The sequence below is a fragment of the Phocoena phocoena genome, chromosome 3, assembly GCF_963924675.1.
Source record: "Phocoena phocoena chromosome 3, mPhoPho1.1, whole genome shotgun sequence".
NCBI classification, from domain to species: Eukaryota; Metazoa; Chordata; class Mammalia; order Artiodactyla; family Phocoenidae; genus Phocoena; species Phocoena phocoena.
In genome coordinates this window covers 63,878,511-63,896,487 of record NC_089221.1, presented here as the reverse complement: position 1 = coordinate 63,896,487, position 17,977 = coordinate 63,878,511, and the positions used below count along the sequence as shown (strand labels likewise).

Here is a 17,977-nt window from a genome sequence, read left to right as displayed (position 1 = left end):
GGTAACAGAGCTGTAAATGTGCACAGAATCCCAAGGTCACCTTATAGGAGAGAGGTGCACAGCAACTTCTTAAATGCCCATGGAATGCTCTCTAGCCTTAGCAGAGCCACAGAATCTTAGCATTATAAGTCATCCAGCTTAATATCTCATTTCACAAATCCCTTCAGTAAAAGAGCAGCCTCTACCAGCACATTTCCAGTAACAAAGAACTTTACTTTGCAGAAAAACCCATTTCACTCTTGGATTGCTCCCCAAGAGTTTCCTAATTCAGAGCCAATATCTGTTTCCTCCGACTTCCACCAGTGTGTCCTAATTTTACTCTTCCGAACTATAGACAGATATCATCAATCGAAATGATATTCTTCAAATATTTTAAGGCAACTTGCACTTCTCTCATGTCTTCTGTCTGGCTCCTTGATTTCTCCAGTTCCTTTAACTTTTTGACTTGTGATGTGGTAAAAAAAAAAACGGGATCCAGAAGGATGCTGGCTTGGTGACTCTCCTTAAGGTAGTCTCTGACTTGACAGTGTCCCTGTGAAATGTGCTCACGACTAGACACAGTATTCTAGATGTGGCTGGACAATTAAGGGTGCAGTGGGACTATCGGTGCCCTTAATCTGGCCACATGTGTGTATTAATGAAGCCTAAAATTTAAAAAGCTTTAAAAAGAAGTTGCGTCAGTGTATCTGTTCATTCATTCATTCAGCAAACATTTCTGAGCAACTACTAAGTGCCAGGCACTGTGCTCAACATTGCTTGGTTCTTTGTATTTTTTTTTTTTTTTTTTTTTTGCGGTACGTGGGCCTCTCACTGTTGTGGCCTCTCCCACTGCGGAGCACAGGCTCTGGACGCGCAGGCTCAGCGGCCATGGCTCACGGGCCCAGCCGCTCCGCAGCATGTGGGATCTTCCCAGACCGGGGCACGAACCCTTGTCCCCTGCATCGGCAGGCGGACTCTCAACCACTGCGCCACCAGGGAAGCCCCATTGCTTGGTTCTTAACGTTGTTGACTAGAATGCTTAGGATGGGCCTTCCACATCCTGGGTGTCTACAATTTACTTTTCATTCCTAGAGGATGGATTTACATTTATTATTGTTAAATTGAATCTGATGGTGGCCTATTGTGTGTCAGCCAGGTAGGACCTTGCAAATCTTGATAACGGCATCTGACACGTTCAACTGTTTTTTCCAGCTCTGTGCCAACTGCAAACATGTTAAAATACTATGTTTCCACCTAAGTCACTGATATGTTGAAAAGTTCAATGCCCAAGACAGAGCCTTGTCAAAAACCACTAGATACTTTGCTATAAGGCAATTTACCAACTCCTAACAGTACTATTTATCTAGTTTATTCTTTTTTTATATTATTCAGAAAGGTATAATGAGTGACTTCATAAAATTCATTAAAAAATTTGGCAGGATTTATTTTTAGTAAACCTATTTGCCTTCAAATAATCCCAGCTTTCTTTTCCAGGAAATCCCCAAATGCATGAATAAAACAGTACAACCCTCTGAAGGTTTGTCCTAAAGTCCACGAAAATTCTTTCCACTTTCTGTATATCATCATTTTAAAACTGAGTTCATTCAAGGGTACCTCATAAGAGTACTGTGAAAGTTAAAAGGGAAAATGAGCGTTGAGCCTTTAGCATGGCCCTGGTTCATTGTAATGGCTCCATAAATAAATATTATTATAAGCGTTTGAGGCACCTCATTTTTTCCCGTTCATTATTTGGTTTAGAACTCTAACTTTTTTTTTTTTTGGCCTCTCCATGCAGCTTGCGAGATCTTAGTTCCCCCAGCACGGACTGAACCCGGGCCCTTGGCAGTGAAAGCTCAGAGTCCTAACCACTGGCCAGCCAGGGAATTCCAGAATTCTAACTTTTAAACTCTTCCATCTCTTTCAACTGTATCTCTCATTAGCCTGCAGGTTTCAGAACTACTCTGAACCATTTGACTTCTCCTGTCATAGGATGAGGAGCCTCTCTCCAGTCATTACTGCTAATTCTTGGAGTTCCCTTCATTTCCACAGCATCAAGTTGTTTTTTTGAGGCTCTCAAATTAAGGCTAAAGAAGCGGTCCTCTCATGCTTTTTCTGAAAGGTGAAGCTTTCACTAAGGTAAGCCAAGAGTTCACCGACTCATCATTTTTGGAAGACAGTTGCCTAAATAATAGAAAGGTGTCTCTGTCTCTCACTATCTATCTAATCTATCTAATATAGTAACCTGAAGTTTTTTATTGAGCTTCAGACTCTAAGTTATTATACTTTATGTAAGTCAGTTCTTGCAATCAACCTGGGAGGTAGCTGTTATCATCCCCACTTTAGAGATAGTAAATCGATGCTCAGGGGGATTCAGAGATGCATTCATGGTGACACAGCTCCTGAGACCTTTAATTGTGACTCAAACTCAGGATACTAACTGGAAAGTTGTCTCTATGCCAGATTCAAGAAAATCACCAACAATATCTTCTACCCAGCTAGGTGGTTTCTATAGAATGCTTATTTCTATACCACTGTATTACTAATAATCTGATAGAGCACTTCTATCAGAAATACTACCTGTATCACTTTTACGTCCTCAACCAAATGGTCTTCAACATTCATTCATTCAAAAAGTGATTCCGAGCCAGGCCTATTGTGTGACATTGTATACATCTAGAATTTCCACAACAATGTTTTTTTTTTTTTTTTAAACAAAGCTACTCTTCTCAGCCTCCATTTATTCTATCCAGTCTCTTCATGAGCCACTTCTATGTACAGGGCACTGTGCTATGTGCTGCAGTATACACAAAGGTGAGTTAAGGGATGCCCAGTCTCTGCCTTAGGGGAGCTTATAACCTACTGGAGAAAAGACCTCCAAGTAATTCAAATACAAGGCAAGCGAACAGTAGCACCTTCTGTGGAGGTACAAAGTCATATAAAGAAAGGTGTCAGGAGGAGCTGGAGATGTGTCTTACGTGTGTAGGATTTCAGTCACTTGAGGTGGTACAGGGCATGCACCAGGGGGAGCAGAGGGCAAGAGCAAAAGGACAGAGAAGGAGCGACAGCATGGGTGCATCCAGGGAACAGCAGTTAGTCCATCCAGCTGAAGCACAGGCTGCACGGACAGTTGGAAGGACAGATAAACTGGAAAGGCCGGTTGGGAGTCAGGCAATAGAAAGCCCTAAATGCCCAGCCTGGGCAATTGCACCTTATTCAGTTTGGGATCGGAAGCCACTACAGGTCTCTGCAGTCAGGCATAACTAGATCCATGTTATGCTTTGCGAACAGTAACGAGGCGACCATGGTAGGATGCCTTGGAGAGTGAGAGGGCAGAAACAGAAAGCTCAGTGGCAAACTCATTCTTTGCAGTCTTCATGGAATACACTTTAGTTTCTCGTAGGAGCTCGTCAGAGGCCCAGACAACCAAATCCTCTCTTCGATTCCATCTGTGCAGTCACCCTCTCCCAAACCATAACCTTTAATAGAGGGAAAGATGTGTCCTATTTCCTACTCTGGTGCTTTAAGTCATGAGAGATACATCTTGATTTCTTGTTTCGCTGTTTTCCATGCAAAGCAACAGAAGACAAGATCAGCTGAGGCTTGTCAGTTGAATAACGGACTGGGGTTCACCTTTCAGGAAGATGCTTTCCCCCCACCCTCCACAAATCATGGCAGGTGTGCATGGCCCCCTGAACGGTCAGGTCACTGAAGATGGTCTCTTGCTCTTTGTAACTCCCCTGCTCAACCAGTCCCTGCTTCACCTACTCCCTACTCACATGAAAGTGCTTGCCCCCTGCTCCGGCAACCGCTTCTTCTAATCCTTAGGCCAGAACGCCTCCACCTGCTAGTTTATTAAAGGGAAACTTCTGCCCTCATGATGGCGGTTAACCTGAGGGGCTGTGAGGGATGTGCCCCGGCTGCCGGTTTCCCTGGTAACTGACGAGCCAACCTGACGTCAATTCCCCCATACGTGGTAGCCTCCTTCTCCTCCGAGTAGCAAAGATCGCTGCCGTGTCCCGCCTGCTGTCTGCTCTATACAGTGGGATGTCGCTCCAGGACCTTTTGCTGCAGACATGTGAGATCCCCTGTCCAATAAACTGTTGATGTCTCTGTCACTGTTCTGGGCTCTTCTTTTGGCCTCGAGGCCTGCAGGGTGCGGCCCAGCACCACCACTGAACACCTCAACGGCGAGTCACAAACACATGCTGCATCTTTTTCTGGACCTGATGGACCCAGTGACTTCTTTCTTGTTCCAGTCACAATGGGCTGCTGCTCCTTCCTAGAACTTTCAGATTCACAAGGGATGGCAAATCTCTGTCCTTTTTCCTATTGCTCCAGGGAATCTTCTCTGTGTCAAATTCTTCAACCCTAATACTGTTATAAATTCCTCTTTTTTCTGAGAATTGTCATCTCTGTATTCTTTTAGGACTCCTTTTAAAAAATATTTTTTCTAAGAGCTTTTTATCTCTTCTAGTAGGTTGGCAGGTGGAAAGGTGTTCAATCCTTTCCTGTTTTTTTCCTCCTTTAACATGGAGATCAGCTGGTATTAACAGCTGACTCACATGACTGGTGATTCTTCAAAGGAAACGCACTTAACAACCCCCTTCCCTATCCATCTACCTGCCCATGTACTTAGCATTACCCTGGCTTCTATAGAGTGAACAGAAAGCATCAGCTCGGGGGAAGTTGCTTGTTTTTCTACAATGGCCAATTTAGAAATAGAGGGCGAGATTCAGAGAGAGTGAAAAGCTAGAAGCAGAGTTTTTGGCTCTATAGAGGGCCTTTTAGCCACTAAGCTGAGCGAGCTAAAAGAAAAACCTTCCAGTGCATCTAAAATAATTTGGTGAGAAGCTACTGCCCTTTAGATGAAGAAGGGTGGCTTTTATAGATGATAAACTGAGTAGCTGGGTTCTTAGACAATGAGCTGTTCCTTCAAGAGATGTGAGGCAAAATGGGGTTGTCAGAATCAAGGCAGAGAGATGGGTGAAATTACCTCCCATCAGGGCTGAAGGCGGGGCAAAGGGAGCAGGAATGGTTGAAACATCTGCTAAATCATGAATCATGTCCCCAACTCCCTTCATTGTCTGAAACTTCACCTCAGCCCCTGAGAGGCCATGAGGAACAGACAGAGAAAGCAGACTTGTGAGTGAGATGGAAGGAGGGAGGGAGGATATTGGAATTTGACACAAAAGGAGGGGTTAAAAGCCCATTCCTTCTTGCTTTTAACTCTATAGTCCTACGAATGCTAAGAATTAGGAATTTCTTTCAGCTCCCAACACCTGCAGCTTTAAGTGTTCAATCACAATTAGAATCTCAGAGAGTTTGAAGCACTAGAAATATCTATTTTGTAGAGCAAACAAATAAAAAATCTCGCCGGAAGGACCAGTCCTTTTTTAAAAGCATGAGCAGCATGGACACGTATCTGTCACATTCCTCAATAAGCAGGAACAGGTGTTGTCCCCAGGGCACGGGTGGAAGAGAAGGAGATGAAAAAATAGTGACCTTTTCCTTGGAAGTCATTTCTTAGTACATGTAGGAACTCAATTTGACAGTGAAACATTTGACAGCAGAGGGAACAAACAAGTGACAGACCTGTGTAAATCGGCGCAAAACAGGTAGAAAAGAGAGCTGTTCATTTCGTTCTACCACTGAGATATATTCTCTCCATCAAGTCCGGGAGGTGCTTGCAGAGCTAGGAGTTAGGTCTGCTAAGCCACATGCTTCTAAGGGAGCACAAGAATGGTGTGAGTGGCTATTACAGGCTGAATGTGTGTGTTCCCCTCAAATTCATATGTTGAAGCCTGAACCCTCGATATGGTGGTATTAGAAAGTGGGCCTTTGGGAGGTAATTAGGTTTAGATTAGGTCATGAGGGTGGGACCCCCATGACGGCATTAGTGTCCTTACAAGAAAAGGAAGACAGAGCTCACTCTCTTTCTCTGCACCAGCACACACCGAGGAAAGGCCATATGAGGACACAGTGAGAGGGTGGCTGTCTACAAGCCAGGACCCAGGCTCTCATCAAGAACCAAATCTGCTGGCACCTTGACCTTGGACTTACCAGCCTCCAGTACTGTGGGAAATAAACATCTGTTGCTTAAGCCACCCAGTCTATGGTATTTGTTATAGCAGCTCAAGCTGACTAACAGAGTGGCCAAACGGTCCTGGGTCCTGTCCCTTCCAGAACTGGATCCAGAATAACATGAGGATCAGACAACGTCAAAGGGCATTTTTGTTGCAAGCTATTCTTCCTTCTTTCTCTCGATATCAACTCACCCTCCCTGTACAGGTAAGTGCACAATCAGAGGAATTTGGTATTGAAAACTGAAATCAATGGTGGATGGAACCATCTGAAGGAAAGTAGACCCCAAATCCTGGAACAGGCAGAGAGGATTTTTAAGAAAATTATTTCTATAAATCTCCTTACCTTTGTTCAAGCGTCCCATCACAGTAAACTCAAAATACTTGCTGTTGTCAGCTGAAGAGTAAAGTCCGAAGATGGTGGCTGAACTTTTCGTCTGCAGCTTGAAGGTGGAGATCACATAGAGCTCGTTCAGGGTGGGGTCTGTCAGGACTGGCTGCAGGACACCTGGGTTCAGCCTCTGGCTGGCGGATGGGAGGAGGTCAAAGACTGCGGAGAATGGGGAGAAAGGAACAATCAGTGAAAGGTTTAACTTTGGGGCAAACACGTTTTTTGAGGGGAGACAATTTGACAGTAAGCTATGAAGTAAACTGATACTGTAATCATTTTTCCACATTGTCAAACTCGCCGGTTCTTCCTCATCACTCTTACAGCGGCTGGACATTTGAACCAGAAGAAATAGAGCACAATATTCATCACAAGCTTATAGCCCCCAAGAGAAGACAAACTTTGCAAACCCCAAATTGCGTTTTGGCTGAAGAAGTGGCTCTGAAAATGCCCACTAGGGAGAGGCTAGTATAAAGGCTAAAAGCCCTTATACTAAAGGCTTAACGTATAAGGTGTGGGGGACGCAGGTAACAGCGTCCAAGTCACTGTTTTTCTTATGGCCCCTAGTAGTGAATTTCTGCCTTGGGGTCCCTCATGTGCCTCTTGGACCGGAGCCCGTTGTCTTTTCCTGGCCAGTGATAAGTGACACAGGGAATATGCAGCAGAAAGCAGGGGTATGGTAGGAGATACACTGTTAACAAAACAGTTTGCTACCTTTGTGAGACCAAAGTGTTCCCTTTGTGCATTTACAGTGCCCCAGTGTTTCTCTGTTAAGAAACCCTGATGTGGGAACAAAACAAAACCATACAACGTGGTTTCTATTTCTTGATTGTAACCTCACTGATAGAGTTGGTCTACAAAAACTAGAACCTGCATGTATATCTGTGTAAGTTGCTTTTGATCGAGTCAGCAGCACCTTCTCTCAAATTTTAAGAAAGCTATGAGAGAGTATGTCCAGTTAATTTAAAAGGCAAAGGCCAAATTTGGGTAATACTCACTAGAAGTTACTTAGTATTTTTCTTGGTTTATGCAAATATCGTTTGGACAATTCCATAGCCTGCAGGAACTTCAGGCTCCAGAGCTGTCTCCTGGATACAATAATCTGGTTACTAAAAAGGGTCACAGTATCCATAATTTATAAAGAGCTCTTACAAATCAATAAAATAAGCATCCTAATAGAAAAATGGGTAAATAACATGAAAAGGCAATTTATAGAAAAAGAGTTACAATGGCAAATAAGTATATATATAAGTGTTCATATGGTTAATTAATGATGAAGGAATTGCTAACTTAAGCAACGAGGTATTATTTTCACCATCAAATTGGAAAAACAATAAATACAGTAATACCCAACTGTTGGTGAGGATTCAGGAAGATGGGTACTCATATACTGGTGGGTAAGATTTAAACTGGTATAAACACTTTGAAGCCAGTTTAAATAGCAATATCAAAGGCCCTAAGACACATTTGCTCTTTGATTTAGCGTTGCTACAAAAGGAATTTATCTTAAGAAAATAATGGATGATATGGTAATTTATTTAGGAGATTCACCACCAGTGTTGATTCTAGAATTTCTATTTAGGAAGGAGTTATGTGAAAATCTAATTGGAAGAGGTGGGAAACCTGAATCTTTGCTGGCAGAGCACTTTGTCTCTTCTTAACAGAGACAGAAAGGCTTGACAGAGATTACAGGGATTTCAGCCCTCCGAAGCCATCCTGTGGCATTGCAAATGTTCAACAAATTATTTACAGTATGAAAACACTGGAAACTAAGTGTCCTACATTAGAGCCCTGCATAAATAAATTTTGGTCCACCCAAAAAGAGAAATACTGTATATTAAATTACTATATATTAAAAAGGGTAATGCAGCTGAATACTTAGATATGGGAAAAAAGCTCATGATATATTAAGTGGAGACAGATGATAAAATTACATGTATAACATGATCCCATTTGAAATATGTATTTGCCCAGAAAAAGATTTGAAAAACAATATGACAAAATGCTAACAAGAATAGTAGCTATCTCTGGGTTGAATAATTATACATTTTTAATTTCATTTGCTTTTACTTATCCAATTTTCTTTTCTTTCTTTTTTTTTTTTTTTACAATGAACAGGTGTTGCTTTTGTAAGAAAAACTAGTTATAAAACAAACAGGCAAAAGCCTAGTTTAAAAGACGATATGTCTTCAGATTGGATCTGTATTGTTTCTTTCATGTGTATCAAGAACCTTATACAATAATGATTTTAATACTAGCAGTGCTGGAAAGCAGAATATCTATTATGTTCTTTCTAGCATCCCACATTCCCCAAACATGAGGACTGCTGCCAACTGTACTTCAAAAGGGGCATAGAATTTTTAAATTTCTAGAGAACTGGAAACTTTACATTTCCACCAGTGGGAGCAAAGGGAAATAAGGCAATATATTTAAAAGTTCCATTCAGGACAAGACATCTTCAGGAAAGAGATGTGTGTTTAAAAGTATGGGAACTGCATGCAAAACTAAACTCTTGGTATTCCTGATTTTTGCTTTGACCATGATTACGTCATAATTCAGCTGAAACTAAATTTACCGCATTTCAATCTGTATGGTTCCTCTAATCCACTGGCTTCACTCTCAAGAGGCCAAGTTGGGATTAGTTAGTAATGAGTTTGGAGAGTGTTTTGAAAAGGCAATGAGACACCACAAATTTCTACTAATGTTATGACGCTTTAGTAATAGCGCCAGGATCTAAGCACGACCTTCTAGTGTTACAGGTGAAATTACTGCTACCAGTGAGCTCAACCATCACTGTATGAAAATTGAATACTTACCAATAAGACTAGCAAGGCAGCTCAGAGGAAAAAGGAGATAAATTATTCAGCTGAGCTGAAAACTGCAAACTAATCAACTCAATAAAGAATCTATCAGAAACTTGACTTAATCAGATCATCTACAGCAATTAAATTAACCAGGTAATTTAGGTATAGCCTGATTTCAAGTCTCCATAAAACAGGCAGCTCTGTCCAAGAAGCAAAATCCATACCTGCAACACACCATGAAGTTGTGTGTTCAAACATCAAGAATTCATATAACACAAAATATTACACCCATGAATTCAAACCTGTTAAATAATGTTTGCAATAAGAAAACTCTTGAACTGTGTCAAAAAGCTTCCTTTCTGACACCAAAAGCAAAGGCAACAAAAGCAAAAGTAAACAAGTGGAACTACATCAAACTAAAAAGCTTCTGCACAGCGAAGGAAACCCAATGAAATGAAAAGGCAACCTATGGAATGGGAGAAGACATCTGCAAATCACATCTCTGAAAAGGGGTTAATATCCAAAATATATAAAAAAACTCATACAACTCAATAGCAAAAACAAACAAAACAACAAAAAATCACAACCAAACATATTTAAAAGTGGGCAGAAAATCTGAAAAAACATTTTTCCAAAGGAGATAGACAGATGGCCAACATATACATGAAAAGATGCCCAACATCACTAATCATGAGGGAAACGCAAATCGAAACCACAATGAGATATCACCTGACACCAGTTAGAATGGCTCTTAGCAAAAAGACAGGAAACAGCAAGTGTTGGTGAGGAGGTGGGAAAAAGGGAACCCTTGTACACCATTGGTGGAAATGTAAGTTGGGTCAGCTACTATGGAAAACAGTATGAAGGTTCCTCAAAAAATTTAAAATAGAACTACCTTATATGATCCAGCAATCCCACTCCTGGGTATTTAGCCAAAGAAAACAAAACCATTTACTCCAAAAGATATATGGAGTTATTCATCACAGCACTATTTACAATAGCCAAGATATGAAAACAACCTGTGTCTATCAACGGATTAAATGAATAAAGAAAATGTGATACACACACAACAGAATATTATTCAGTCATAAAAAGGAAGGAAATCTTGCCCTTTATGACAATATGGATGGATTTTGAGGGCATTATGTAAGTGTAATTAAGACAGACAAATGCTATATGGTCTCACTTATATGTGGAATCTTAAAAACAAAAACAAACAAGAAAGGACAAGCTCATAGACACAGAGAACAGACTGATGGTTGCCAGAAGTGGGGTAGTAGTGGTGGGGGTGAAATGGGTGGAAGACGTCAAAAGGTACAAGCTTCCAGTTATAAATAAGCCATGGGGATGTAATGTACAGCATGGTGACTATAGTTAATAGTACTGTATTGCCCGTTTGAAAGTTGCTAAGAGAATAAATGTTAAAAGTTCTCATCACAAGAAAAAAATCTGTAGTCATGTGTGGCAATGGATGTTAACTGGACTTACTGTGGTGATCATTTTGCAATGTATACAACGATCAAATCATTATGTTGTACACCTGAAACTAATATAACATTATATGCCAATTATACATTAATTTTTATAAAAGGCTTCCTTTCTTACCTTCCTAGAAGCAAGGTCACAATGAATAAATACTATAAAGTACAGCATTTTAAACATTTCAGCCCAAACGAAAAGCAGTTTCACTACCCCCTGAAAACACAATTCTGGTTGCCTGGTCTGGAATCAAAATGAGTTATCTGGTGAAATGCAAAGTTTAAATGGGTAGTTACTGCAGTGGGAGGGGAAGGGAATGGAGAGCACCAGCACAGACTTTCTTCATTCTGCCTTCCTTGAATTAGCAATTTTTACTTCAAGTTGTGTGTCTCTTCCAGCTTTATTACCTTAGTCAGTAAAAATTAACCCCAGGCATCAATTCAAACAGATGAAGGTCATCACTGGATAGCCAGTTAAAGCCCTAAGATGTTTTCTTGCTTAAATAATTTCTTCCTTTTTGTCTTTCCAAAATTCTGTTTAAGCTTAAGTGCTTTCTGCCCAACAGTTCTTTTCACCCCATCTCGCAAAGGGGTTTGAAGACTGATCATCCAGGTGGCTTTTCAAATTATTCATCAACTTATTAACCTCTTTGTAGAGAAAGACCCATTTCTCAGCCTTCCAGTTCAATTTACCTCAAGAATCAAGAGACCAAGCCAACTCCCAAAGGAGGTTTTGAGGTCCCAACAAAGTTGGAGCAGAAAAAGGCGAGTGGCAGGGCAATACAGCCATACTGCACCTTTCTTGAGGATATCAGCCTCAGACAACCTGGTGGGAACATCGCTCCTGCCGCGTCGAAGGATTTAGGATGCTGGGCTGAGTGGAGGGCCGGCCAGAGAGAGCCGCGAGGGACGGAATGCGGATTTCGCCCAACTTCAAACAGAACGTGTTCGAGGTCTAGGGCCGCGCCATAAGATTGGAAACCCCACGTCTTTGACTAGCCTGAAAATAAGTTTTGCATCCCCCAAACTATTGTATAGGGAATTGGTCTCATCGCTGGATAATCGAATCTCCGAAAATTCTAATCTTTATCGTTTCCAATCACAATAAAAAACAGAGAGGGGCCGAGCCGCGCGCGGAGCTGGTCCCTCCGTTCGCCCAAGTGGACCGCGGAACGGCGGGCTCCGTGACCGAGGGACCCTGGCCCGTGGCTCCCGCCCCGGCTCGCTCCCACTTACCCTGGGGGGTAGCCTGGGCGCTGGCCCCCAGCCACGGCTGCAGGGCCAGGTGCAGCAGGAGCAAAGCGGCTCCGCGCGGGGCCAGCATGTTGGCTTTTCCTGCTCCCCGCGGGCGCTCGGGACTCACGGCTCCGCGGGCCCTGCCTGGGAGGGCGGTCGGCGCGGGGCCCCTCGGTCGGGCTTCGAACGCGCAGCGCAGGTGAGGCGAGCGCGGCGTCCGGGCTGCCGTCGGGGGCGGTGCTCGCGTCCTGGCGCCGCGGAGCTGAGTGCGCTGGCTGCTGGGCAGGGCGCTTTATGGTCTGGCTGGCCGGGGTGGGGGAGGGCCGAGGCCGGGGCGGCCTACTTGGCTGGGATCCCCTTTGGCCGGGAAGTATGGGGGCGGCCGGAGCGGGGAGCGTGGGCGGCAGAGAGAGAGGCGTGAGCTTCGGGACTGGGGACGGGAAGGAGCCCTGGGCCGACCCGGTCCTGGGTGGGTGGGCGTAGTCGCCGGGCCCGCACGGACGAGGGGGTTAGGAGGATGCGAAGTGCAAGGATGAGCAGTCGCGGGGCTGGTGAGAAAGTGAGGACACGCAGGACAGAGAAGAAGGAGAAGAGCGGGGCAAAGGAGGAAGAAAGTGACACTGACCCGCTAGCTTTGGGCACCATCCATCCCCCACCTCTTCTTTTCTAAACAGAAGAACATCGTTTGGTCAGGCTCATAACGCCCATCTTGGGTTCCCTTCCCAACGAGCCCTGAAGGCTCTCCGGGAACTTCTGCCTCCTAAGGTGGTCCGGAGAACAACTGGTTTCTTTTATTTCTTCAAGCTTTTCTTGAATACTTTAAATGATGAATATTTTCCCCATCAAGTTTTGAGACGTGAACGGTGAATGTTTCAAAGTTTTTGAGTTTTCAATGGAAATAAAACACATCTCAAGGAATCCATCCAGACAGAACCATTTATAGGATGGCAGTGTTTTATGGAGAATTTTTCAGTCAGGTTTCCAAACACTCTGCCCACTTCTGTTCCGCCTTCCCAAAAGATTCCAGGTGACAGTTTAAAGCTATGGGAGTAGGACCTAAAAGAGAGGGAAGGAACATAAGGAATTAGTCTTCCTCCTAGGCAAAGCTCCCTAAAAATAATGTGGATTAATTAGAGGAAAAAATATTTCAGAACAATGGCAACCTTTTTCCTCTTAAACAATCTTGACTAATGGAGAAAATCCAGCAAAGTATTTATATCCCTATCTTTAAATCTCAAAGAATTCCATTTCAAAGTTTAAGAAGCTATCTGCCATAAACTGGAAGATTAACTCATCTTCTTATTCCCAAACTGTGCTAGAATAACCCCTCACCAATTATGATTCCACTCACAGCTAATGACCTGAAAATTTGTGAGCTATATTCAGAGCTCCTTTCTATTTGGGGTCTAACATAGTTCTAATCCAGGCTTCATTTAAGGCCGCATTGCACTAAGTCCCTGTATGGAGTGGGTCACCATATGTCTACATATAAGAGAGCACTGAAGAGACAAAGGGCACATGTTTCCAGCAATGTGACTGTACACTAGTGAGATGGATTAGACTCGAGAATCTTCAAGTCACCAAACGGTGTCCTCAGGAGTGGCCTGGGTTGGAGGGAGCTCCAGGCCCCCAACTTCTACTTTAAGCAAAATGGCTCTGCTTGTATATGTTTTATGCAACGGACTTCGGAGTAAGTAGGACTAAGTTATTTGGAAGGCAGATGCCTTTTTTTTTTAAGTCATCTTTGTTTAGTCATCTTTGTCAGGCATCCCCAAACCCTAGCAAATTCCCAACAAAAGAGCTTGCACAGGTAGGCACACAATAAATTTTGGTTGAAACTGGATGACTACTAAGTGTACCTGAGCAACAAAAGAATCAAATGACTTTCTGCTAGCCTAATAGAACTTACAATTTAGTTTTGTTTTTAAAGAGACTGCATTTTTATGAGGCTATTCTTTGGGGAACCTCAGTCAGCTTTTTCTTCATGTTCTCAGAATCAAGAGGAAATTTGATTACAATAAAATTCATTAAATTGGCTGTGAAATATATGGTAAAGGAGGTGAAAGAGTTAATCTGTGTCTTTTCTGTGCCACCTCATTAAAATATCTGTTGTTAACACTTACACTGCATTTTAATTTATTTTAATAATGTACTAATTTATTTAAATTTTCCCCAATATCAGACTGAGCTCTTTAGCACTATCTCATTTATTTTCATAGTCCTAATTCCAAGTACAGTGCTAACACTTGATAGTAAGTAGCTCACTGAATTTACTTTCCTTCTCTTGGTACTGTAAAGCAGGGTAAGAGGCTGTGATATGTTAGTAATCCATTCGTGCCGTAGATTGCAAAAATGGCCCCAAAGCTTCACTGTTGTCTATATATCTTTTGCTTTCCAGCTGTAGCCCTAGGCTTGGCCATGTAGTTTTCTTGGTCAATAAGAATTTAGCAAAACTCCTACAAGCAGAAGTAAAAAACATACGTGTGTGATTGGATTTGCTTACTTTTCCACCTCTGCCTTTGCCATGATAGTGTGGCTGTGCTAGCCTGTTGGAGGATGAGACATGGAGCAGAGCTGAGGCACCACAGTCACCCTAAGTAAAGCCAGCTGAGATCTGCTCACAGCTGACTCACACACGTGAATAGGTTCAGGCAAGATCAGCAGAGCTGTCTTGTTGACTCTAGCCATGAGAGGAACAAACGTTTATTTTTTAAAATGTATTTATTTAATAAATGTATGTATGTATGTATGTATTTATGGCTGCATTGGGTCTTTGCTGCTGCACGCGGGCTTTCTCTAGTTGTGGCGAGCGGGGGCTATTCTTCATTGCGGTGCGGGGGCTTCTCATTGTGGGGGCTTCTCTCATTGCAGAGCACGGGCTTCAGTAGTTGTGGTGCATGGGCTCAGTAGTTGTGGCTCGTGGGCTCTAGAGCGCAGGCTCAGTAGTTGTGGTGCACAGGCTTGTTGCTCCGCGGCATGTGGGATCTTCCCGGACCAGAGATCGAACTCATGTCCCCTGCATTGGCAGGTGGACTCTTAACCACTGTGCCACCAGGGAAGTCCCTATTTATTTATTTTAAACATTTATTTTTATATGCCATTAAGATTTGGGGGTTGTTTACTATGTAACATTATTGTCACATTACGATCTTATTGTAGCAAATTATATACTAGGTTCTGTGCCATTTCTAATTATTGTAACACAGAGTATGCCCCATTTTTGATGTTTGCTGACAGATTTCAAGCTTCAGCACTCCCCTTCCTCTTGGTCCCACATCTGAGCAACTGGATAAGAAAGCCTGGGTGCTCCTTCCTCTGGTGCTGTGCAAGCCCTACATCATGCATGGGAACACTCTCCCCAGCCCCACCCCCTAATCATCATGAACACCCCAAAGCCAGCCTTCTTTCCCTTCTCTCTCAAGCCATCTGCAGACCAGCTTGGGAGCCCATCCTGCTCTCACCAGAAAGCCTCCCTATGTGAGTAATAAACCTTTTCAAAATCTTTTGCAGCTGGGCGTGGGGATACCCATCCTGCTTCTGCTCCTCCTGTTCTTTAGAAGGGGGAGAAGTTACTCGTATTACATGCTACTATTTGGCACAGCTAAGTAGAAGCTATATACATATTTGTTAATTGATATTTGAATGAAGCTATCATTAGTTATGTCAAGTTTTCCACTTGAATTTCTTTTTTAACAACTTTATTGCAGTATAATTTCTTTACAGTGGTGTGTTAGTTTCTCCTTTATAACAAAGTGAATCACCTATACATATACATATATCCTCATATGTCCTCCCTCTTGCGTCTCCCTCCCACCCTCCCTATCCCACCCCTCTACGTGGTCACAAAGCACCGAGCTGATCTCCCTGTGCTATGCAGCTGCTTCCCACTAGCTATCTATTTTACATTTGGTAGTGTATATATGTCCACGCCACTCTCTCACTTCATCCCAGCTTACCCTTCCCCCACCCCATGTCCTCAAGTCAGTTCTCTACATCTGTGTCTTTATTCCTGTCCTGCCCCTAGGTTCCTCAGAACCTTTTCTTTTTTCTTTTTAGATTCTATATATATGTGTTAGCAAACAGTATTTCTTTTCCTCTTTCTGACTTACTTCACTATGTATGACAGACTCTAGGTCCATCTACCTTACTACAAAAAACTCAATTCCATTTCTTTTTATGGCTGAGTAATATGCCATTGTATATATATGCCACATCTTCTTTATCCATTCATCTGTCGATGGACACTTAGGTTGCTTCCATGTCCTGGCTATTGTAAATAGAGCTGCAGTGAACTTTGTGGTACATGACTCTTTTTGAATTATGGTTTTCTCAGGGTATATGCCCAGTAGTGGGATTGCTGGGTCATGTGGTAGTTCTATTTTTAGTTTTTTAAGGAACCTCCATGCTGTTCTCCATAGTGGCTGTATCAATTTACAGTCCCAGCAACAGTGCAGGAGGGTTCCCTTTTCTCCACACCCTCTCCAGCATTTATTGTTTGTAGATATTTTGATGATGGCCATTCTGACTGCTATGAGATGATACCTCATTGTAGTTTTGATTTGCATATCTCTACTGATTACTGATGTTGAGCATCCTTTCATGTGTTTGTTGGCAATCTGTATATCTTCTTTGGAGAAATGTCTATTTAGGTCTTCTGCCCATTTTTGGATTGGGTTGTTTTTTTTTTGATATTGAGCTGCATGAGCTGCTTGTAAATTTTGGAGATTAATCCTTTGTCAGTTGCTTCATTTGCAAATATTTTCTCCCATTCTGAGGGTTGTCTTTTCCTCCTGTTTATGGTTTCCTTTCCTGTGCAAAAGCTTTTAAGTTTCATTAGTTCCCATTTGTTTATTTTTGTTTTTATTTCCATTTCTCTAGGAGGTGGGTCAAAAAGGATTTTGCTGTGATTTATGTCATAGAGTGTTCTGTCTATGTTTTATTATAAAAGTTTTACAGAGTCTGGTCTTATATTTAGGTCTTTAATCCATTTTGAGTTTATTTTTGTGTATGGTGTTAGGAAGTGTTCTAATTTCATTCTTTTACATGTAGCTGTCCAGTTTTCCCAGCACCACTTATTGAAGAGGCTGTCTTTTCTCCATTGTATATTCTTGCCTCCTTTATCAGAGATAAGGTGACCATAGGTGGGTGGGTTTATCTCTGGGGTTTCTATCCTGTTCCATTGATCTATATTTCTGTTTTTGTGCCAGTACCATACTTTCATGATTACTCTAGCTTTGTAGTATAGTCTGAAGTCAGGGAGCCTGATTCTTCCAGCTCCATTTTTCTTTCTGAAGATTGCTTTGGCTATTCGGGGTCTTTCTGTTTCCATGCAAATTGTGAAGTTTTTTATTCTTGTTCTGTGAAAACTGCCATTGGTAGCTTGATAGGAATTGCACTGAATCTGTAGATTGCTTTGGGCAGTACAGTCATTTTCACAATGTTGATTCTTCCAATCCAAGAACATGGTATATCTCTCAATCTGTTTGTATCATCTTTAAAACTCTGCAAGCAAGAAGGGAGTGGCAGGACATATTTAAAGTGTTGAAAGGTAAAAATCTACAACCAAGATTACTCTACCCAGCAAGGATCTCATTCAGATTCAATGGAGAAATTAAAACCTTCACAGACAAGCAAAAGCTAAGAGAATTCAGCACCACCAAGCCAGCTTTACAACAAATGCTAAAGGAACTTCTCTAGGCAGGAAACACAAGAGAAAGTAAAGACCTACAATAACAAACCTAAAAGAATTAAGAAAATGGTAATAGGAACACACATACCGATAACTACCTTAAATGTAAATGGATTAAATACTCCAACCAAAAGACATAGACTGGCTGAATGGATACAAAAACTATACCTGTATATATGCTGTCTACAAGAGACCCACTTCAGACCTAGGGACACATACAGACTGAACGTGAGGGCATGGAAAAAGATATTCCACGCAAATGGAAATCAAAAGAGAGCTGGAGTAGCAATTCTCATATCAAACAAAATAGACTTTAAAATAAA

General features: G+C 42.2%; 1 protein-coding gene across 1 annotated transcript in view; it reads right to left on the bottom strand.

Annotated features, from left to right (window-relative positions):
- THBS4 (thrombospondin 4) overlaps window positions 1-12,224 on the bottom strand; it is a 50,398-nt gene extending 38,174 nt beyond the window's left edge. Inside the window, exons 1-2 of the mRNA XM_065873968.1 lie at window positions 11,966-12,224; window positions 6,406-6,609 (exon numbers count right to left, since the gene is read on the bottom strand). Of these exons, the coding sequence (XP_065730040.1) occupies window positions 6,406-6,609; window positions 11,966-12,053 (292 nt within the window). The 5' untranslated portion in view covers window positions 12,054-12,224. The remainder of the gene's footprint in view (window positions 1-6,405; window positions 6,610-11,965) is intronic.
- Window positions 12,225-17,977: the final 5,753 nt, after the last annotated feature.